Source organism: Orcinus orca, chromosome 18, assembly GCF_937001465.1.
Source record: "Orcinus orca chromosome 18, mOrcOrc1.1, whole genome shotgun sequence".
Taxonomy (NCBI): domain Eukaryota; kingdom Metazoa; phylum Chordata; class Mammalia; order Artiodactyla; family Delphinidae; genus Orcinus; species Orcinus orca.
Window position 1 is genome coordinate 60,738,331 of NC_064576.1, and position 23,963 is coordinate 60,762,293.

The 23,963-nt window shown below is 45.0% G+C and overlaps 1 protein-coding gene across 5 annotated transcripts in view; it reads right to left on the minus strand.

The window, feature by feature from the left end:
- The window catches only part of EBPL (EBP like), a 95,657-nt gene that overhangs the window by 31,835 nt on the left and 39,859 nt on the right, over positions 1–23,963 (minus strand). The window contains exons 3-7 of one of the 5 annotated variants that reach the window (XR_007473045.1): positions 20,985–21,123; positions 20,692–20,761; positions 18,098–18,895; positions 10,830–10,974; positions 10,541–10,681 (exon numbers count right to left, since the gene is read on the minus strand). Coding sequence is in view for 2 of the 5 variants with exons in the window: in XM_004274609.4 (XP_004274657.1) it covers positions 19,463–19,703; positions 20,985–21,123 (380 nt within the window). In the remaining 3 variants the exon portion in view is untranslated. Of the gene's footprint in view, positions 1–10,540; positions 10,682–10,829; positions 10,975–18,097; positions 18,896–19,146; positions 19,704–20,691; positions 20,762–20,984; positions 21,124–23,963 lie in introns of those variants that run through there. The other 4 variants (XR_007473046.1, XR_007473047.1, XM_033436873.2 and 1 more) reach the window with 4 other exon arrangements.

The window sequence follows — 23,963 nt, forward strand, 5'->3', positions numbered from 1 at the left end:
CGAGATAATGTGTTCATCAAGGCAGCTTGTATCTCTTGAGCACCTACTATGTGCAAAACACTGAGCAATGTGCAAGGGCTACAAGGATGGAGGAGATACAGGCACTGTCCCTGCCCTCGACATACAGTCTAGCTTTCAATAAGGGACAGCGGTTAATATTGTCACACTGAAGCACGCTACAAATGCAAATGAAGCCAAGTTCTGGGGGCCCAGGCTTTTCTTGCAGATCCCTCTCCCACCCTCAGAATTCTCCAGACTCAGACTTGTTCTGGGGTGAAGAGGGGGCCAAGGCTGGTGGAAGGGTACAGGGGTTAGGGGTGCAGAGCCCTAGACTGCTCTTCTGATGTCTGAACTCTGGACACTTAGCCTCTACCCTCTTCCCTACCACTTCTATTTAACATCCCCATTCTAGAGCTTCTCCCCTGGCCTTCCCACGCCAGAGCACGTTTAATTCGAGTAGCCAAAGCCCAGAGTTAGTATCTCTTCCACGCACTTTAAATGCACCCTCCCGTTGCAAAGCCTGGTGGACTGAATAGACAGACGAATGATTTGAGAAGATGGGGGGTTGAATCCCACCCTCAATTCTATTCCTCTCTGAAATTCAACAGTTACAGATTCATCCCTTGGACTTCGGTTTTTCAAAGAAAATATCCCTAGAAGAAAGGTAGCAGGGATAGTTATTGGCATTGTAATGTGAATGAATTGTCAGGGTCTTTTCAGAAGAGGTTGTGTAAAGGAAGCAAAGCTAAATGTTGAGAACGGCTGAAAGAAGTATAGGAGGTGGGGGAACTTCCCTAGAGGTCCAGTTGTTAAGACTCTGCGCTCCCAATGCAGGGGGCATGGGTTCCATCCCTGATGAGGGAAAGGAGATCCCACATGCCTTGTGATGCAGCTAAAAGAAAAAAAAGTGTGGTCGCGGAGCCGGGGGCTGCCAAAAAGGAATGAACCAGACTTCACAGATTGCCTGAGGCTGGGATGAACGTGCCCGCCCCCCTCACTGTACACACAGCAAGGACCTACTGTATGCAGAAAGAAGGTCCAGGAGGGAGGGTCTAGGTGTGTGGACCACCATCTTCTCAGGCACTTGGAAAAGGTGGCCTCGAGCCAGGGAGTGCAGAACTAGGGGGCTGGGCCAGGAGCACCCCTTTAGGCTGAGAGTGGGCGGAGAATCATCTGGCCTCTTCTTCCTCCCACCCTCTCATCTCAGTCCAGTGTCTCTATCAGCAGTTGCCTTCCCAGGGCACGGAATAGAGCAGGCAGGTCTGCAGAATGGATCTGGGGTCGGGAGGGGAATGGAAAATGGAAATAAGCGGCCCAAGCTCTTTATCACCGTTCAGTAGAAAGCCCTAAAGTCCAAGGGACGACCAGCCAGAAGGCGGCTTCAGATGTAACTGGAGAAGCCACTCTCCCTCAAATGTATCCTACACTTCAAGTGGGGCTTCTGAGTTTAAAAGGGCAACGTCATGACCCAGGCAGAAGAGGATCACAAAACTCCGTAGGCCTAATCCTACCTGGGGAGGAATTCTTTCTTTTAAACCAGCATTCCAAACTCTTCAAGCAAGTCATTCACAAAGGTGCCCCTTCTACCACTGTGAAGACAGGATCAAGTTCTCTAGGTCGATCGGGTGACCCCTAGGAATCAGGAGCTCTGGGTGGGGGGGCGAGAAGCCTGCTGGCTGTTTGGTGCTGACACAGCCATGGGCCACAGCTTCTTACACAAGCTTCAGGGTGGCTCCACCACAAACCCTTCCTTCCCCTCTGCCAGTGATGGTGACTCAGGAGATTCCGGAAAGGAGCTCATGGAACACTCAACCAGCAGGTTTATCCTGAGGTGCTTCTCAGCATTTTCTAGATAGAACATTAGGAGCTGGTTCCGATCTAAGAAGCCTGGCGTTCACTCCCCTGGCTCTGCCTGCAACACTCTGTGAGTTCAGGCTAGAATATGATGAATGTATGGAAGGGGGGCTTTAGGAGAGACAAAGAAAGAAAGAAAGCTGTTGAGACTTGTGGTTTGATGTTGTGAAATGCACACATACATGTAACTCTGCTAACTCCCCAAACCTGACTGGAGGGACAGTAAAGGGATTTTTTTAAAAAAGGCCAAACCCCACAAGGAAAAAGAAAGCCGAAGTGCATATAGCAGGCTTGAGATAGCACTAAAATTACAGAAGATACAAAGAGACCTCACAGATCAGAGAAAGTAGAAACCTAAGTTGGTGGGGGCTGGGAGGTGTGTGTGTGTGTGTGTGTGTGTGTGTGTGTGTGTGTGTGTGTGTGTGTGTGTGTGTGTTAGTCAAAGGACTTAACTCTGTATCGGGCACTGGTCTAAATGTTGAAGGTGTGTTAGCTTACGTAATCCCCCAACAATGTGAAAGTTTGTAACCTGATTTTGCAGGTGAGGCATAGAGAAGTTAAATAACTTGTCCCAGGTCACACGGCAGAATGTGAACCTCTGCAGGGGTGTGGCCCACAAACCATGCTCTACACAGCCTCACCGCGATTAGCAAGCCCTTCTGACCCAAACCCCAGGGGATCTCAGGACTTGGGATATCAAGCAGCAACAAAGTGGGGCAGGAAGCAGAACTGGTGGAAAGTCTGTATGAAGAGACATACTCTCAGGCTCCTTCCCCTATTTTACTCAGCCCAGGCGACTGCCCCTCTGCTCCCTGGTAGGATACCTTCAGTTTATTCTCTGGAGGCATTGCCCAGTTGGGGATGGGGTGAGACATCCATGAAAAAGTTCCGTCAAAGTCTGTGAACTGACTGGAGAGGCTGCCTGGACCCCTTCTCCATTCAGCTCGCAGGGGCTGGCCGTGAGGTTTACACACTGAGGCAGGCACTGGGAGCCCCTCTCCGGGAACTGACTGGCTGGAGAGAAGACACACAACACTGACATGTGAAGGTCTCTGGATGAAACAGTTGCCTCACCAGTTGAGGAGCCCTTCCTGCCCATGTACCAGGACTCACACAAACTTCTAGCAGCTTTTTGGTATCTCCCTCCTTCCTCCACCTACATTTTTATCACGGAAAAATGTAAACATATAGAAAAATTTTAAAAATACTATAATGAACACCCATATACCCACCTCTTAAGTTCTACAATTGTTGATATTTTAACATATATGCTTTATCTTTAGATATAGGTGTACGTACAGTATTTTCTGAACCATTTGAAAATGACTGCAGACATTATGATATTTCACCTCTACATATTTCAGTATCTCTATTCAAAGAATAAGGATCTTATATAACCCAAATGCATCACACCTAAGAAAATTTAAAATAGCTTCCAGGGCTTCCCTGGTGACGCCTGCCGATGCAGGGGACACGGGTGCCCCAGTCAGGGAAGATCCCACATGCCGCAGAGCGGCTGGGCCCGTGAGCCATGGCCACTGAGCCTGTGCGTCTGGGGCCTGTGCTCCACAACGGGAGAGGCCACAACAGTGAGAGGCCCACGTACCGCAAAAAAAAAAAAAAAAAAAAAAAAAAAAAAAGCTTCCAAATATATTCTAATATTAAATCCATTTAAAATTCAAAATCCATTCAATCCATTCAAATTTCCCCCACTGTCCCTAGAATCTCATTGCATTTGGTTATTACGTCTCTTTATTCTCCTTCCTAGAACAGTCCTCTTTCCTTTTGTTTGCCCCACAATGTTGACTTTTTGAAGGGACCAGGCCATTAACTGAAGAAGTGTCTCACAGCTGATTTGTCTGATTGGGTCTTCTGTCTTTGAACTTGTCCCCACATCTCTTGTAAATCCTGTCAAGTGGAAGTTAGATCTAAAGGTGCGATTAGATTCAGATCAGATGTTTTTGGTAAGACACATAGGTAACATTCTCTACTTCATGCTGCATCTCATCAGGAGACAACTTCTGCTTATCTCACTAGTGGGGAAGCAAAGCTCCACGTCTTGGTAAAGGCAGTGGCTGCTGGATCACTCCAACGTGAAGGGACCTTGGGTAATACCTGACACAGTGTGAATATCCTGCTCAACGCCTTGCAGGAACAGACAATAAAGGATGACAGGACAACTGAGAAAAAGTCTCCAACATAAGAGAGAGAGACAAAAACAAGCAGGAAAAAAACAACTCAGAGGAAAGAGTGATCACTGCAGGAAGCAAAAGAAAACTTCCCCCAAATGGCAAATCTCCTTAGAAATAAGGGAAAATATCACAGCCATGAAGCTAGATGGCTATAAAAAATATTTAGAAAGCAAGAAAGAGCTCTTGGAAATCTCCACTGAAAAATCCAGTACAAAGTTGGAAGATAAAGTAGAAACAAAAGTCTCCTAAAAAGTAGAATAAAAAGATTAAGGATGAAAAATTGGAAATTAAAACATAAGAAAACTAGAGGATTAGTCCAAAAGTTTTGCATCAGAATAATGGGTATCCCACACAAAAAAAAAAAAAAAAAAAAGAGAAGGGAAAAGTAGAGGGGGTGAATTATCAGACAAATAAATAAAATATGAACATTTCCCCAAAACACATGAGTTTCCAGCTTGAAAGGGTCTATGGAGTGCCCAATACAAATGCATGTTATAAAGATAAACAAAAAAGCACAATACTGTAAAATTTCAGAACATCCTAAAAAAGAAAAATGGGTCACTATGAAAGGTCAAGAATCAGGCTACTATTAAACTTCTTAATAGTAATACTGAAATCCAAAGGATAACAGAGCAAAGCCTTCAAAATTCAGAAGGCAATTTGAACAATAAAATTGTACTATAACCTCTAGAATAAAATAAATATCTATGAGTCCATTTTGATACAAGTAAATAAATGAATGACTAAGTACATGGAGGAGAAGGGACAGCTCTATCTTACAAAAGAATTTCATTAATAAATGTAAAAGAAATGAGAGAAATAGAAAATTATCATTAAGAACATTACAGTAATAATTGTAGGCAAGATTCACCAATGGATGCTAAAATCTGTAGGTGAAAGTTTGAGGATAAACAAGATATTTGCATAGTCTTAAATTATGTCTACCAATATATTTACTCATTATAAAAGGAAAAATGGTAACTTGACAGTGAGAAGCCTGGCCTAAACTACTTAGCCAAGTGATCAAGATGAATACCCTGAGTAGTACACAGCACCATCATGTACCCCTGATAGGATGCACTCAGATGGACACATCATCTCTGTGGTATTCTTGCCCCAAATCCATAACCTCAATTTAATCATGAGAAAATATCAGACAAATCCAAACTGAGGGACATTCTACAAAATAATTGACCAGTATTCTTCGAAATTGTTAAAGACAGACTGAGGATGTGTTCTAGATGTAGGAGATGAAGAAGATTCAGCAGCTAAATATAATGTGAGATCCTGGATTGGATCTTGGAAAAGTAAAACGACACTACTGGAAAAACTGGTGAGATCCAAAGTCTGTCACTTTGTTAACAGTAGTGTGGCAACGTTAATTACTTACTTGCTTTTTTTTTTTTTTTTGATGTTGTACCCTGAGAAGTACATCAGAGTTAACTTCTTTTCTTTCCTTTTTTTTAGTTAATTTCTTAATTTTGATCACTGTACTATAGCTATGTAAGATGTTACCATTAGGGGAAGCTGGGTAAAGGCACTAGATAGAGCTCTGTAATGTTTTTGGACTTTTCTGTAAGCCTAGAATTATTTCCAAATGAAAAGTTAGGGCTTCCCTGGTGGTGCAGTGGTTGAGAGTCTGCCTGCCGATGCAGGGGACACGGATTCGTGCCCTGGTCTGGGAGGATCCCACATGCCGCGGAGCGACTGGGCCCGTGAGCTATGGCTGCTGAGCCTGCACGTCCGGAGACTGTGCTCCACAACGGGAGAGGCCACAACAGTGAGGGGCCTGCGTACCGCAAAACAAAATAAAAAAGAAAAGCTAAAACATTCCGAGGGAAAATTATTTCCAACACAGAATTTTACACCCAATCTAGTTATCAATCATGAAGATAGAATAATGACATTTTCAAACAAACAAGAACACATGCTTCTTTTATCAGAAGGCTATTGGTAGTCATGCTCCCTCAAGAGAATAAACCAAAATGGACACCTGGGATGCAGGCAATGTGGAATTCGCCACCAGAGGGAAGCAAAGGAGTTTTCAGAACAACATTCCCAGAAGGATGTCTCAAACGAACCAAAAAACCCAATAGTTTATCTTATCTGTTTGATTGTATCAGTGAAATTTTCAGTTTTGACAGTCTAGGGTTGTATTTTTTATTTATTATTTATTTTTGGCTGCGTTGGGTCTTCATTGCTGCGTGCGGGCTTTCTCTAGTTGTGGTGAGCGGGGGCTACTCTTCGTTGTGGTGCACTGGTTTCTCATTGCAGTGGCTTCTCTTGTTGCGGAGCACGGGCTTTAGGCGCGCCGGCTTCAGTAGTTGTGGCACATGGGCTCAGTAGTGGTGGCTCGCGGGCTTAGTTCCTCCACAGCATGTGGGATCTTCCCGGACTAGGGCTCGAACCTGTGTCCCCTGCACTGGCAGGCGGATTCTTAACCACTGTGCCACCAGGGAAGTCCCTCTAGGGTTGTATTATTGATAAGTATGTAGAAAACCAAGCAAACAGACCAAAAAAAAAAAAAGAAAAAAGCTCCTAGGGAAACGAAAGTTGCACTTTTTGTAATCACAGTATACTAAATGGCTCAGTTGTGAAAATTTTTTACATAAGTCATAATAATGTAAATACTAAAATATTCATTTAACCAAAATATCTATATTGGGAAGATGCGGGGAAGGGAAATATATGTGTGTGGGTAGAGCATGGGGGAGAATGTAAGAGAGTTAAATTCTCATTTTCCAAGGTAGGAAGAGAAAAAGATTATGTCTAAGGTTGAAAAATCAAGAAACAGCCACACAAATTTGGAAAAAAAATGTAGGGAAAAGATAAGAAGGCACAGCTAAAACAGTTGTTTCTGGGGAGAAGCAGTCAGGGCTTAGTAGGGATGAGCAGAAGACTGTTGTTTTCCATTATAAGCCTCTGTTTTTATTTCACTTCTTAAACTAGATACCTGGTTATTTTTATAAAAATAAAAACTAGGAAAAAAATAAATAAATAAAAAATAAAAAAATAAAAACTAGGGACTTACCTGGTGGCGCAGTGGCTAAGAATCTGCCTGCCAGTGCAGGGGACACAGGTTTGATCCCTGGCCCAGGAGGATCCCACATGCCGCAGAGCAACTAAGCCCGTGCGCCACAACTACTGAGCCTGCGCTCTAAAGCCCACGAGCCACAACTACTGAAGCTCGCGCGCCTAGGGCCTGTGCTCTGCAACCAGAGAAGCCACCGCAATGAGAAGCCCACGCACCACAACGAGAGTAGCCCCCGCTCGCCACAACTAGAGAAAGCCTGTGCGCAGCAACGAAGACCCAACGCAGCCAAAAACAAATAAATTTTAAAAAGTAAAATAAATAAAAACTACATTTTAAATAATAAATAAATAAGGCATGAGCAACCAGGACATCACGGGTAACCTTGCTTACCCAATGGTTAATTTAAGCGTATAAACCCAACTAACTGTAGGCTCGAGTCAGGGTCTCAACCTTGCCTATTTGGTATTCCTTCCTGCTCTGATTTTGGGTAAAGCTGGTCTTCCCCTGGCTGGCCCCAGTTCTGACCTCCTCAGTGCTTTCCTTGGCATCTGTATGTCAGAGCATAACGGTTCGCACCCTTAGCCGTGGAAGGGCACTTTGGTGGCCGCACCACTCTCTGCACTTCCGTTGCCTACTCTCTCCTCATTTGGGCTCCTGGGCTACCCACCCCCACCAGAACCTGAGTTGGACTGATCAGGATGGTCACCTGGTTCTCTGGTCACAGGGAGCCTGTGGGCTGTTTAACCTTCAGAAGTTTCCCCCAACTGCTAGGCTCCCTGTAGCATCTTTGTTGCAACAGAACTCTGCTAGCAGCAATTGGCAGAAGAAACCCTTCATCTCGTCCCTGTGTGCCACAGGTGAGCATGGTGGTATTATTGGCCCCAATTCTTCACTCCTTTCTCCATCCACACACTTGCTATGGCTTCATCATGGATGGAATGTCCTTCTTTGTCGATACTGGGGTTGGTCATATGACTTTCTTTGCCAATGGGATGTCAGTAGACGGACACAAGCAGGGGTTTGAAAAGTGCTTGCACACTGGGGTTTACCCTCTTCTGCCTCTGCCATCAGAAGAACAAGCTTCAGCTAAACTGCTGTCTAAGGAGGATAGGATGAGAGGCATGTAGCGCAAAACCACCGAGTGGTCCAGAGACCTGAAGTGAGTAGCAGAGCCACTGAGCCACTGCAGCCTTAGCAGAGTCGACCAGCTGAGCCCAGCCTGGATCAGTCAAATCCCGGATGACCCACAGAGCTCTGGAGACAAACGATTATTGCTGCATATGCCACTGAGAAGATTTCTGTGGTTTTTTTCCCCCTCAGTGCTGGGTGACTAACACAGGCACTAAATGTTGGAAACCACCTATCTACAGTTTTATACCAAGATTTCACAGGTTTATAAAATAATGCTCAGGGGTGGTATCCCAAGGTCAAATCATAAAAAGAGCTTGAGTCTTTAATCATTTACGAGTTAAGGAAAAGAACTTTTAACCTCAGACAGGTGTGGTGGATGACAGAGATGTCCTACTTACTTAGCATATGCTTTGACACTTTTTACTGAAGACAGTCTAACATAAATGTGGCCACGCCGGGGGGATATGCACCCCTAGATGTTGAGGGTGAGTGTGCGGTGACAATGGCTACTTCTCAGTTATAAGTTGTGTGAAATTGCATATTAGACTTCTTAGATTCCTTAGTTTCCCAATTTCACATGCTCCCAGGAGGAGTCCCTGCCCACAGAACTCTCTCCCATCTTGGGGGTGTTTAGCTGATTCTAACTTAATGGGAATGTACTGATCAATGCTATGCTGAGAGCAGGTTTCAGTAAAGAATGAGGAGCAGGCAATGGGTTCTAAAAGCCAGAGATCCCAGAATGGATTCAAAGCAGTGACTCCTGTAGGACGTTGACCAAAGCAGAGAGGAGGAAAACATCATAACGCACAGGGGAAAATGCACCTTAGCTGGGCAGGACCCCCTGGGATTTAATCTCACCCAGTCCTGTAACAAACCACCCTCGTCCTGACTGCAGTGTCTCCTCTGCTTGGAATGGGGCTGCCAGCTGGGAGAGACTCCACCGAAACTTGGGGGTCTGGGGATGTGAAGAGGAGGGAAACCAGGGATGAAGGACAGGTAGATTCAAGGACTCTGGTTGACATCTTGCTTGGATTTAAGATAAAAAATAGGGTAATACATTCTCAGAATGGCCAGGGTAGCCAGGGCTGAAGTCTTCCAAATCAGGACTGAGGCTGTGTGTGGGACGGGTTCACTTAATAAAAGGCTCCTCCCAGGCCCAGGGCGCTCTAAGCAGATGTGGGGAAGCACAGGCTGAGGAACCAGAAGGGAGGAAAGGAGGGAAAAGCAAGAAGATCGCCGCCCAAGGGGCTCCTGGCCTCGAGGTGAGCGGCACCTCTGGGTGTGGATGGGGGCAGGGACGGGGGAGATGGCTGTGGCATCTCTGGGAGGATTTGGAGACACAGGGGAATCCTCCCCCACCTGCTGCCGCATGACGGCTCAGCTACCAGGCCAACTGGGAGGTGGTAGAAAGCCAGGGCTGAGTGGGATTAGCAGTGGGGAGATGGGCCAGGCGGGGCTGACTCATGATGGGATGAGCTAAGGTTCGCTTTCAGGAGGGATCAGTGTCCGAGGAGGTGTCATCGGGGGTGGATGCAGCCACGAGTTAAGGCAGCTGACAGCTCTCACGGCTCTCAGCTCTCATGGCCGTGGCATGGTTTGTGCCCGTGCTTCCCAAGGTAGGATCTGTGAAACACTAGCTCTGAAGGTTGCGAAGGGCTACTGGCCTGAAAAGAGGGTTCCATGGTCCGACAAGCTTGAGAAACGTGGGCTTAATGGAATTACACAGGTTTCTCCACTGTAGGACATCTCAGAGCCCTGAATACGATGATGGGAATAGGCGCTCTCTAAAGCAAGGCAGGCGGGGGCAGGGTATAGCACTTTTCATCATGACCACGGAACCCTTTCAACACAGAACGTGACTTCAGACTAGTGAACTACTGACGACGCTTTCTTACTGAACTACTGAAGCCGGAACCAACAGGAAAAAGACCTGGTTCCCACGTGTCACCTCCACCACCACCGCCAAGCCCCTCTAACACCACTTAGAGTTTCAGGGCCAACAGGCAAATAAACTGAGGTTCACGACAGATTCTATCCCCATGGCAAACTGAAGTGCTACCTACACAAAGCCACGGAGGCAGAGGTCCAGCTCTAAGGTACCCAGGCACCCAGCTGGGAGGCTGGGGCCCAGTGGGCCCACAGACCCATGGCAGCCCCACCCAAAACTAAGATCAGCCTGGCAGCGGCCCTATCCCCCAACTGGGGATAGACCTCGAGGCTCAGGCCTTGTCAGGCTTGTCTCTGGACATGGGAGGGGCAGCCGCGGAGAGGACAACCCCAGGGGTCCAGCTCAGCTGGTCTGGGTGAAATGCAGGAGTCGGCAACTCACAGTCGTAGCTGTTTCCAGCTCCCGCACCGCAGGAGGCTCTGTCACCTGTTTTCCCAGTTTCCTCTGGTCTCTCCGGGTGCTGACAACGTTCCATCCAGGTGCTGACAAAAATGCCTCTTCTCTGCACAAGCAGAATGTTTCCTTAGAAAGGAAACAAAAAGATTCCGAGGACAAGGAATCACAAAAGCCCCGAGGCCACCAAGTAGCAGCAGCGGGAAAGTAACTCAAACTCGGTCTCAGATGGTCAGACGGACAAAGCCTCCCGGCCCACAGGCTTCTTAATTTTTACCTTTTATGCTCTGTGATGTGCCTGCTCAGAAGCCCCAGGTTTCGGCCGGTTGCTCTGCTCCAGGCCTGGGCGCCTGGAACGTTTAATTGCTGATTCTGAGATTGTCTCTCACACGGAGGCAGCGGCGATGTCGTATGTTCAGAACCTGGACAACAGACCCAGTCAAAAGCTAAATAAACGTGGAAGCGTTTACTTGGATCAGAACAGCGGGTGGAGTGTTTGATATGTGCTCATCCTCACAGGAGTGTGTGCCAGGTACCACGACTCCGTTTCTGGATAAGGAGACTCAGGAGCCAAGCAGCTGGGCCCCAAATCCCACGGCACGTGAGCCGGGGCAGTGGGTTCGAACTCAGCACCGCTTAGCGGCAAAACCGGCACAGCTCAGCTCCGGGTTCTGTCCCGTGTGCTCCCTGTGGCGCGGGACAGATGCTCACCTTTCGTGGCCAGTTCTTCTTCTGTAGAAGGAAGATGATAATCCCCGTCCACAGAGCGTGAGGGATTATCGTGAGGATCAGATAATACAACGGACAGAAAAGAGCTTTGAAGTGGAATGAATACAGGTGCAGGGCGTTAATAGGACCCAGTGTTTTCCTAGATACCAAACAACTTGGCATCCCAAAGGTTTCCACTTTCTCTAGTTCATGCTTACAAACTGACCAAGCAAAGGAAAAAGGCAGACAGATTCAAGAAGACGTACCAAGAACCTGAAAGCCTACAGGAGGTTAGGAAACAGACAGCCCCCCCCCACAATTAGGAGGCTTTCAACTTGAACCTTGGAAGAGCTAACTCCCCCAGACCTCACCGCTGCCTCCTGCCCACACCCAATCCCACTCGTAAAGGCTCCACACACTAAAAATACCCCAGCCACCTGCTGCCCAGGCAGGCAGTAAATCACTGGCCCTCGAACACCAGAATCCAGGCCAGGCCTGGCCTGACGTGGCTGCTGGCAGCTGACACGCGCCAGATGGGGCAAGTCCACTTCTTCCCAGCCCGGCGGCCAGGGGGCCTGGGAGGAGAGTGCCCCCAGGAAGCAGAGGCACTGCTGCAGGTGCTTCCTGGGTGTAGGGTGATTGGAGGTGGGTGTATCACAGGAGGAAACGGGGCTCCCTAGGAACGGGCAGTGGCTCCTACGGCGACAAGTATATATAGAATAAGGTCATCTCATCAAAATCCACAGATCAGCCACTCGACTGCTGTCCTATTACCCCAGGGCCACCAGATGTCACTGTTGCAGGGGGCATGAATATTTGTGGTCCCATCTCCGGACAAGCACTGGCTTTATGGAGACAGTTCAAACTGTGGGCACTCGGGGCACACCAGTGAGATCCATTTCCTGCTTCCAGTTCTTAGTGATTCGATCCCGCCCTCCCATCCCCACCCCCGGGACCAAAATCAGTCCGACTCCCAAAATGCAACCAAGAAATGCCAAAAACCTGTTCACAGTTACTTTCAGCACAATACAGTGAATCAGAAATGAGGAGGCCAAGACAGAATATTTAGTTTATTTTTAAACTAAAATGCATCATCAGCAAACACATTTGTGGGGAACAAGAAGTTATGTGCTGTCTGGAGTGTTGCTCAAATTTGAAAAAGTGGGGACCCTGAGAGCACGTCCTCCACTTTGTCACCCCTCCCCCTAGAAAAACCAAAGCATTAAAGTTAACTGCTGCAACCTGACCACTTGGTCCAACCAGTGAAAAATACTTACAGGACGATACAAAACACAAAATCAAAACAATGAAATTGAGAGCCTACTCAAGTATAACGAATAGACCTAGATGATCAGAAATGTGCTGAGGTTAAATTTTTGTTTCCATAAAATTGAATAATTTTCATAGCTTGCAGGCTTCTGGGAACATGCCTAACACTGTTGGGCTAGAAAGAGTACTTTTAAGTGAACTAGGTTCTAGTTCACTGAAAAGCTCTGTAGCCTTGGGCAGGTTATCTAACCCCTCTGAGCCTCAGTCTCCTCGTATATGAACTGGACCTGTCCAAGGCCCCTTTAAACAACACATGATTCTAGGATTCTAAGCATGGCCTTGAGGGGCCCCTGTGTAGCTGGGAAGGTGGATGTCAAAAATAACAAAACAATACAGGGCCACTTAAGTGACACAGGCAAGGGCTACGGGAATTCAGAGTCCTCCCCCTTCTGACTCCTGGGGGACTGAGGGAAGGCTTCTGGAGGGGAAGGGATTAAACACCTAAAAAGTAACACTGCAGCACGCTCAGCATACTGGATCCCTCCCTTGAAGAGTTGGGAGGTGGCCAATCCAATATTTTAAGATGTCAACTTGATCTGTGTGGACATAAACAAAATAAACGATAACTGCTACCTATCAACCTCTATAAGCGCATGAATTTCTCAAGAATGGGAGCATGTTCTGTAATACTATCCGGTCGGTTTTGTGTGTATATGTACAACTGCTACTTCTTAGATGATAAATCTGGGGCAAGGGACAGAGAGGAAAGAAGGGGGGAGGTTAAAGTCCTTCTTCAAATGTTAAAAGCCTCCCCCAAATGTTAATACAAGCACAGACAAGAGCTTGAGAAATGGAAACTAAATTTGTAACAGTGGTTCTGTCTGATGATACTGGGGGTAATGATTATTTTTTTCTTTTTGCTTATCTGGATTTTCCATTTTTCAGCAACGGACATGAATCAATTGTATATTTTTTAATGCAAATATATTCGGGACAGATAATACCTCAAACCACTATCAGTTATTAGCATCTTAATGTGAATTAATGGATATGATTTGCTTCCTGCAGTGAAGTGGCAGTGGGATATGGATTTTGTTAGGTCGGGTCTGCCACTGGAAAGGGAGAGAGGATGTAGAGTTTCCAAAAGCACAGTGGGTGGAAGAGGCCTGCCAGGCCCCTCCCTATTACCTCAAGGGCATTTTATTAAAAGTAAGGACAGCAACAGTTAACCTTTCTCATTCATGGTTTTGCCCAATTATTCTCATTATAAATTATTTATTTTTAGATCCAAACTCCAGCTTTCCAACCAAATAAAGAAAAAAGTGCTCGTGGATTTTAAGAATAATTTGAAAAAAAAAAAGAAAACAAAGGATTCTTCTCCAAACTCTGTGCATTTTGGTTTCCATCAAGCCTTGTTTGGACAAAGTTTTATTTTACTATTTCATACTGCAGTCTGCAGATTCTTCCTGGAGCCTCAGTGCCAGCACTTCAGGAGTTGTAAAGCTGACATGATTAAATACAAGAAAACGTCATCATTTAGACTGATTTTAGATGGGTTATGCCGACAGTTGCCTCAACATTATCTGGAAAGGCAGAGCATGCAGAGGAAATTTCTAGTGTAAACAATACTGGGGAGTGATGGACAGTCTGAAGGAATCCAGTTACCATCCACATAAGCAATCATTTTGCTTATGCAAATCATTTGATACGTTCATCCAAATATTCCTTCTATGGCTGGCTCCTAGGAAACGAATGTGATAGAAGTGGGGTGTGCGGGGGGGCGGATAGGGAAGTCAATGATTCCTGAGGTCCCAAGCAAAATTTAGATTTAAAATATATTTGAACTATCACCTCCAAGTAGCTGGAGATATCGAGGCTTGAAAAGAGGAACAATATTGAAGGCAGTGACTTATTTAATTGAATCTAAGATGCCATCAGATTATAAGATGGATTCTAGTTTTGTAAGAAAAAAACACTGCCAACTCAATTATGACACATCAACTGTAAAATACATTCTAATTTTTAAAATGTTAAAATGTGGGTGGAAAATATCTATCTTAGAGTTAATGAAATACAGTATTACCTATGTCACCTTGCCCCTACCTCCCTGTCACAGGGAGATGGGCTTCTATTCTCAGTGACCTGTTAGACTTCATATGGGGACATCAATCTTCCTTCCAACTCACTTAAGGGTTAAAACATTTAGATCTGTCCTTACGTGGCAGTAGAATGTATCTGTCCTCCAAGTTCCTGTCAGAGTCTATAATCTCCATTTCTCTCCCATCCAATACTCAGCAAAAACTCAGTTGAGAAAAAAATCGTGTTTTCAGGACTGTCTGCAGGATATGCAGCCCATCCATTTTTCTCTACTCTGTTTACCCTCAGATTGAGCCAGATCAGCAGAGAGCAAAGTACTGGAAACAACTGGGTAATCCCTCATAGAAAGGTTTTTACAGACTCTCTCTCTGGCGTCCTGCCTTCAGCCCACGTGGGGGACACTGTTACAAACAGCCCGAGTTGTACTAAATCCTGTCGTCAAGGACATAGCGTCCTCTTCGTGAGGACCCACTGGAGACATATTTCAGGGCTTCATACCAGGAATCTTTAAAAATAAAATGTTTAAATTGAAGTATAACATATATCGACAAAAGCACACCATTCATAAAGGTACAGCTGAATGAATTATCGCAAATTGTAACGACCGCTCAAAGGAAAAAAATAAAACATTACCAGCACCTCAGAAGCCCCTTCATGGCTTCTCCCCATCACTATACCCACCCTCTTCCCCAGAGGCAATCTCTGTCCTGATCTTTAACATCACAGTTTTATCTGGTTTTGAACCTTACATTACAAAAATAGAATCATACAATATGTATCCTTCTAGTCTGGCTTCTTTCACTTATCATCACTAATTCATCCATGTTGTTATGAGAAGTAGGTTGTTAATTTTCATTCCTGTAATTTTCACTGTACAGTAGTCCATTGTATGTATATACCACAATTTACTCATTTAGGTTTTTTCCGGCTTGGGGTTATAATGCTGCCATTCTGGTACACATGGTAAAGCACTTCTGTGAAGTATACCTAAGAGTCAGATTGCTGGGTTTCAGGGCTTGCACACGTTCAGTTTAATTTCAAAGTAGTTTTCCACTTTACATTCCACCAGCAGTGTATGAGAATTCCAGTGGTTCCACATCTTCACCAACCCTCATAATGGTCAGTCCTTTTACTTTTAGCCATTTTTATAGGTGTATAGCAACATCTTATTGTGGCCTTAATTATCATTTCCTGAATTGCCTTCTCTTTTGTGAAGTATTTATTCAAATATCTTGTCAACTTTTCTATTAGATTGTCTTTCTCTAATTGATTTACCCATTGGGATAGGTCTTTTGTCAATTATATGTACTACAAATATCTTCTACCTTCTGGCTTTTTTTTTTTTTCTTAATTTATTTTTGGCTGCGTTGGGTTTTCCTTACTGATTGTGGGCTTTCTCTAGTTGCGGTGTGCGGGCTTCTCATTGCGGTGGCTTCTCTTGTTGTGGAGCACAGGCTCTCGGTGTGTGGGCTTCAGTAGTTTTGGCACGCAGGCTCAGTAGCCGTGGCTCGCGGGCTCTAGAGCACAGGCTCAGTAGTTGTGGCACACGGGCTCAGCTGCTCTGCGGCACGTGGGATCCTCCCAGACCAGGGATCGAACCCGTGTCCCCTGCACTGGCAGGTGGATTCTTAACCACTGCACCACCAGGGAAGTCTCTGGCTTCCTTTTTTATTCTCTTAATGGTGAATTCTGATGAGCAGAAGTACTTGATTTTAATGCAGCCAAAATTATTGCAGCTTTCTGTATCCTTTTTAAGAATATATTCTTCTACTTTTTTTTCTTCTTGAAGATTTATTGTTTGCCTTTCACATTAAAATCAATAAGCCCATGCACCTAGAGCCTGTGCTCCGCAACAAAGGGAAGGCACTGCAACGAGAAGCCCGCGCACCACAACGAAGAGTAGCCCCCACTCGCCGGAACTAGAGAAAGCCCACACGCAGCAACAAAGACCCAACGCAGCCAAAAATGAATACATAAATTAATTAAAAAAACTAAAATCAACAATTCACCTGGAGTTGATATTGTGCATGATGTGAGGTAAGGATCAAAATTCATTGTTACCACATGGACATGCAACTGAGCCAGCACCATTTATTGAAAAGACCATCCTTTCCCCATTGTTCTGCAGTGGCACGTTTTTCCTAAATCCAGTGTCCACATACAGGAAGGTCTGTTTCTGGACTTTCTAGTCTGTTCCATTGGTCTATCCGTCTGTTGGCTTTCTGGTGCCAATACCACATTGCCTTAATTACTGTGGCTTTATATTAAGACTTGATGTATGGTAGAGCAAGTCCTCCAGCTTTATGCTTCTACAACATTGTCTTCGCCCTCTTGGCCCTTTGCATTGCCATAAAATATCTTAAAATCAACTTGTTACCATTTAAAAAATGACAAATAGGTAAATCTGTTGGGGTTTTGATTGGGATTACATTGAATCTATAGCTCAGTTTGGGGAGAACTGACTTCTTTGCAATATTGAGCCTTCCAATCCATGAACATGACATATCTCTCTACTTATTTAGGTCTTATTTAACTTCTCTCAATGTTTTATAGTTGTTTTTGTTTTCTGTGTAAGCCTTAATATCTTTCAATTTTCCCCTAAATATTAGAATGTTTTAATGCTATAGTAAATGGTATTTTTTTTTCCTTTTTTTTTTTTTTTTTTTTTTGCGGTATGCGGGCCTCTCACCAACATGGCCTCTCCCGTTGCGGAGCACAGGCTCCGGACGAGCAGGCTCAGCGGCCATGGCTCACGGGCCCAGCCGCTCCGTGGCATGTGGGATCTTCCCGGACCGGGGCACGAACCCGTGTCCCCCGCATCGGCAGGCGGACTCTCAACCACTGTGCCACCAGGGAAGCCCGTAAATGGTATTTTTAAAAATTCTATTTTAATCGTTTATTGGCAACTGGTTTGTTTTTAATCCCATGAAAACGGAACTCTGTTACTCAGTGCTTCCCTATCTGATGTTCCATGAAACACCATCCTACTTGTTAAAGTGGTCTGCTAAATATGTTGGGAAAAGCTGAGTTAAACAGGTTAATCTAGTTTCTTCACTGCAGGACTTCTAAAGTCTTTAATGTGCTAACGTAATATTCCTCAAATTTACTTGGCCAGACTTACTCAATATTCAATGAATATCATAGTCAGGTATCATTCAGGATAAAAGCACAGAAAACAGCAATTACTCTAGGTGTTCTAAGCAGGAGGAGTTAATAGAGGATGCTTATAAAAATCACTAGAGGACTCCAAGAGTAGGTGCTTGGCTCAGCTTCTAGGAATGGCTCCCAAATGTCCACAAGATGGACCCTCCCAAGGCAGGCACTGCCACTGAGGCCACCACTGGAGCTCCTCAGCTCGCAAACCCTTTACTCCCACTGCCCCAACCACAACTGCCTCTCAGGACCCACGAGGTTGAACGCTCGATGTGCTAACGCTCCAAACCCTCACGTTTCCATAGTCATAGACATCACCTGTCGCCACAAAACAGCAAAAGTAAAAAAGGAACAGCTGAAAACGGTCTCCATGCTTTCACCCTCCAAACCGCTCACAAGCACCTCTGAAAGGTGACAGCAATTTTGCATCCAGGACCACAACCTGCAGCTCTCTGCAGGATAAGAGGACACCTAGAAGGAGGGGGAATGTAGACTGAGCTAAGTGACAGCATCCACCACAACCAACCAAGTGCCTGGTGTATAGGCCGGGCACCCTTCCAGGCGGAGAACACATCTGTGAGCTAACAGGCTAGTAAGAAAGCCAGGTGTTGAACAAGTTAATGTGAGTACCCGCTCCCCACCTCTGACGGAAGTGCTATAGCCATCTGCCAAAACGAGTGTTTTCTGAAACATAGGGTGATCACGTCTCCCTCTTGGTACTGAAGGTAAGTGTTACATTTATGCTTCACTTCTATCAGTTACATACGACGTCACGGCATGCATTCTGCATATTAATTTTACCTTCATCTTATTGTTTCTCACTCATTTTCCCTATGTTCCTATTTCCTGATTTACTTCTTTTTTTTTTTTTTTTCCGGTACGCGGGCCTCTCACCGTTGTGGTCTCTCCCGTTGTGGAGCACAGGCTCTGGACGTGCAGGCTCAGCGGCCATGGCTCACGGGCCCAGCCGTTCTGCGGCATGTGGGATCTTCCCAGACCGGGGCACGAACCCATATCCCCTGCATCACCAGGTGGACTCTCAACCACTGCGCCATCAGGGAAGCCCCCCTGATTTACTTTTTATCGTATTTTTGTAAGGTATCTTAAATCTTCCTCCTTAAAAAAGGACAGATATAAATCAATCATCTGTGTGAAACCCCAATGTTCACCCATGAGGAGTTACCCCACTCACAGATTCCTTCCACTATCATTTTTGTTGGCTTCACAAATTTGATAAAGTACAAAACAGAAGCACTCATTTCATTCCTGGTTTCACTCTGGTAACCAGAAGACTGAAGGGAAGATCAAAGGTTGAGGCAACAACATGTTCTTTGAAATAAAAAATTAATATAACATGCTCTACAGCATTTCATGATAATTGGCTTTATTAACGTAGAACAATTAATGCTAGCCATAAAAGTATATCATTACATGTGTTATTATTACAAGTTAAAATTTATTCTCTGTTCCCTGTATTGCCATTTAACTGGAAAAAACAACAGCCAAAACTTGTCAACCTTACAGTCCATTTGAAATTGATTCAACTGAAAGCAATTAGCTTGTTCAAGAATGACAATATAAAAGAAAAGTATACACTGGAATGTATTACATTCTGGCCCAACAAACAGGTTTGATTCATTCTGGCTCATAAAGCATGCTGACGGTGTTTATGATTTTGAAAATTCACTGAAACTTTTTGCCTGAATTGAATCCTCTGTGATGCATTTTCTTGAGTTCTACCCATGACTGCCACAGTAACAGTCCTGGGATCAGAACCCAAACACCATTGAAAAATACCAGGTAGACCCAAAAGTAGAGCCAATTGTTGGTGTTGAGGTTGGGGCTTCCCATAAGCCAGTCTGGGCAGAAGGTCATCCACCCGCCATACAGTTCACACACACACAGGGTGATCTGTATGAAATGCCTGTTAGAGAGAAAGAGACAAGGGATGAAACCGCCAGCAGCATCAACAGTCTTCCACGGCAGAAAACCTCCCTGAAGTTGGACCTCAGGTTTTACGTAGAGCTCCTTTGATGGGGCAAATTGATAATTAATGAAGACCCATGCTTTCCTTGGAGAAGCAATAGTGCCTTTCCTAGAAGATTATCCTCAGAGTTAAAGAAGGTCTCTTGGGTATCCTGTCCTATTCTTCGGAAGATTTGGTGAGGTCACAACTGACCCGGTAAAGAGAGACCTGGATGTGAATCTCTCTATGAGCCGCAATTTCACCTGTTGTAAAAGGGAGAATAATAGTCCCTTCCTCGAATAATATTGTGGAGATTAAATGAGATATGTAGATAAAGCACTGTGCCCGGCACATATTCAACAATGCATATGTGTTAAATGTTTGAAATAATAAACAAATGGGTGCATGTAGTAAATCTACAACCACGATCATGGAGTCAAAGACATGGAAGGCACCCAGGAGAAATTTAATTCTTCCTGCCAACGCTCTATGTAAAACTGGGTGGGGGAAATTGGATTAAATGACCTTTGAGGTCTCTTTCAAATCTGAAATTTTATGATGAAGCTTTACATAAGACTTCTTCTTTGATCCAAGATGGTGGAAAATGGAATGCCGTTGTGCCTACTTGACACTGTTTTAGGGAATCATCCCCAGGATAGCAATCTGTTTGTCCCAGGTCACCCCGTCCCTAAGATGGAGAGGAAGGAAAGGGAGGGAGGAAGCGGAGTTCAAAGTTCAGGGTCTGACTGATGGATGGTTAATCTGCCATCTTTCTGTTTCGTCTCCTCACTCTTCTGCTTTCCTCATACCCTCCATAGCCTGCTTCTGGAAAGATTTCTTATTTATCTTGCATGTCTACCTCAGAATTACATGAGAGATTTTTCTTTGTGTCAAGCAGAATGGGAGTTTTCTAGAATGAGTTGGAGGGAAAGGATGCAAATATTACCTTTTGATTCTCCAAAATATTGGTGGCAAATCATCCAATGCTGTCACCACTGTGCTTGTCTATACAGCACCTAGGTTGTCAATACAATCATATTTCTCATATTTTTTTATTTTGAATGGTCTGAGATTATCCTGGTGGCACCATGATCCTTAACTAATATCTAACAATTTTTGTTTCTAGTCTACTTTTTGTCTAACAAAGAACTCTGGTCATTATCCCCTCCAAATGTCACACTGGCGTTGGGACAGCTAATGTTCCTCCTCTTTTCCGTAGGACAGGAGAAGAGCACTTACCGATAATGTTTCCCTTTGACGACGGCATAAATGAGAACCAATGCCAGAAACCCTCCCAGGACGACAGTCAGAATTTCCAAAGACACAATGGTTGGATCCAAATAAAGCCATCTTGCGTCAGCTTTGCCATATTCTTTCCCTGAAAACAAAATACATTTTGTTACTCATCTGGCAATCATTTTTATGACAGAGGAAATGACCTTTTTTTCCCCGTTAGGAGGAGATAAAAGAGTAACTACCACTCTCTCTGTAGTCTTCATTATGCCTTAGTGGAAGGCAAGAGAGGCCCTATGACGAAAACGCATTTGCCACCGGACACAAGTAATAACAACAATATCATGTTATATTTGTAAAATGATTTGCATTTTCCAAAGTGCTTTCACACGTGTGCCCTCTTCACCCTCTCCCTTTTCATCGTAAGCAGCAGAATTCTACATCAGTTTGACACAGTCAGACTTTGCAAAGATAATCTTTAATAATTATCTTGGTAAATGCATTATAATTCCTTACGTCAAAATTTCAACATGAAGTCTGTATTAGTTAGATGTGGGAAAATTATTATTAAGGAAATGTTTATAAAAAGACACATGTTTATTAGGGATTGAAGAGGAATTGAGTGCTGGGGAGGCAGCAGGGAGGGGAGGGGAGGACAGTAACACAGCCTGGACTACAGAATGAATCCTAAATGGGCAAAGGAGCATTTCGGTCTGCTACAGGGACAGAATTCACTAACACAGCTACCACGAAATTGTGCTGACCAGGGAGCAGGTGTGCCCTAAGAAATCTTTCCAGGCCCCGTTATCAGGATGCTTACTTCTAGGAAGCACCATGAGGTCAGATAGTCTTTTTAGTGAAGGACCAAGGGCCATGCACTAGATGAAGTCATATTCCCCTCCCTCCCTCCCTCCTTCTCTCTTCTTTCCTTCCTTCTTTCTTTCTCTCTTTCCTTCCTCCCCACCTCCCCCCCCCACCTCTTTCTCTCTGTCTCTCTTTCCTTTTTACTTTAACAAAGTAATACGTGCTGGTCCTAAGATCTCAAATAACCAGAGGAAAAAAAACCCCAAAACCCTCTTCTCTCCCTTTAACTACTGTTCTCACATTACTTAGAAAAGGTATGAATGGTCAAAAATTAGCTGCGTGATCTGATTGGTCTGAGCAGCACAAAGCAATAGTCTCTTTTTTTTTACATCTTTATTGGAGTGTAATTGCTTTACAATGGTGTGTTAGTTTCTGCTTTATAACAAAGTGAATCAGTTATACATATACATATGTTCCCATATCTCTTCCCTCTTGCATCTCCCTCCCTCCCACCCTCCCTATCCCACCCGCTAGGTGGTCACAAAGCACCGAGCTGATCTCCCTGTGCTATGCAGCTGCTTCCCACTAGCTATCTATTTTACGTTTGGTAGTGTATATACGTCCATGCCACTCTCTCACTTTGTCCCAGCTTACCCTTCCCCCTCCAACTTAAGTGTCCATCATCGGATGAACGGATAAAGAAGATGTGGCACATATATACAATGGAATATTACTCAGCCATAAAAAGAAGCAATAGTCTCTTAATGGTTAGAGTTAGGATCCCTCCAGGGCCAGGGACAAAGGGTTCCCATGAAAGGCTGTCCCCAGAGAAAGGACACGCCAGTAAACACGATTAGCTATTTAATGAGATAACACACAGACACACGCTGAGCAGAGATTCTGTGAAAGGCCAGACGCAACTGGCAGACAAGGCAGAGCCGTCCAGCCTGTCCTTAGCCGACTGCCTGCCATGACCTAACTGGAAAACATCATAGTGAAAGTAAAAGTTTTCCCTATAAATTTAAACATAGATACAGGGCTTCCCTCGTGGCTCAGTGGTTAAGAATCTGTCTGCCAATGCAGGGGACACAGGCTCGAGCCCTGGTCTGGGAAGATCCCACATGCTGGGGAGCAACTAAGCCCGTGTGCCACAACTACTGAGCCTGCACTCTAGACCCTGCAAGCCACAACTACTGAGCCTGCACGCCACAACTACTGAAGTCCACGTGCCTAGAGTCCATGGAGACTCCGCAACAAGAGAAGCCACTGCAATGAGAAGCCCACGCACCGCAGCGAAGAGTAGCCCCCACTCGCTGCAACCAGAGAAAGCCCGGGCGCAGCAACAAAGACCCAATGCAGTCAAAAATAAATAAATAAAATAAATTAAATTAATTAAAAAAAACACATAGATACAATAGGTGAAATATACTATCTAGTGTAGCCAAAATCTAAGAAAATATCACAAGTAAAAGGTCAATGCTTTAGGAGCTAAGAGATTAGTGGGTGTTTAGACATTCACAAAAATAACCCCATTCATTCATTCTTTTTTAAAAAAAATTTTGATTTATTTATGTTTTGGCCACGTGGCATGTGAGATCTTAGTTCCCTGACCAGGGATCGAACCCATGCCCCCTGCATTAGAAGTACAGGGTCTAACCACTGGACCTCCAGGGAAGTCCCCTTCATTCATTCTTTAATTCAACAATTATTTTGTAGCGTATAGACGCCTCTATGCTAGGTCTCAAGAATGCAGCAGCGACCAGGACACAAAGTCTGCTGCTGGTGGTTCATACTGTAGCGAGCTCAAACCATGTAATAAGTGACGGGGACAGAGAATAGGGACATGGAGAAAAGGCACTGCACAAGCTAGGAGATGAGGTGTTCTGATCGCTTCCTCTTCACCCTACATGCGAGGGAAGGGTTCCCGCCCTGGGCTTATGCGGTGGCTTAACACACAACAGGTGACACTGGGCAGATGATGGCCCTTCCTTAGTCACAGAACACTCGCAGGCTCGGGGAGAAGCACACTGTGCCGCGTGGGGCTGCCCTAGGAACTGGAGTGAATGAGGAGGGACTGTGGGAGGTGGGCTCTGCAGTAACACCAGGGCGGGTGACCCCCGGTCCCCGCGGCAGGATGTGATAGGATTGTCTGAGTAATTCTGAGGGCTGGCAGGGAACTGA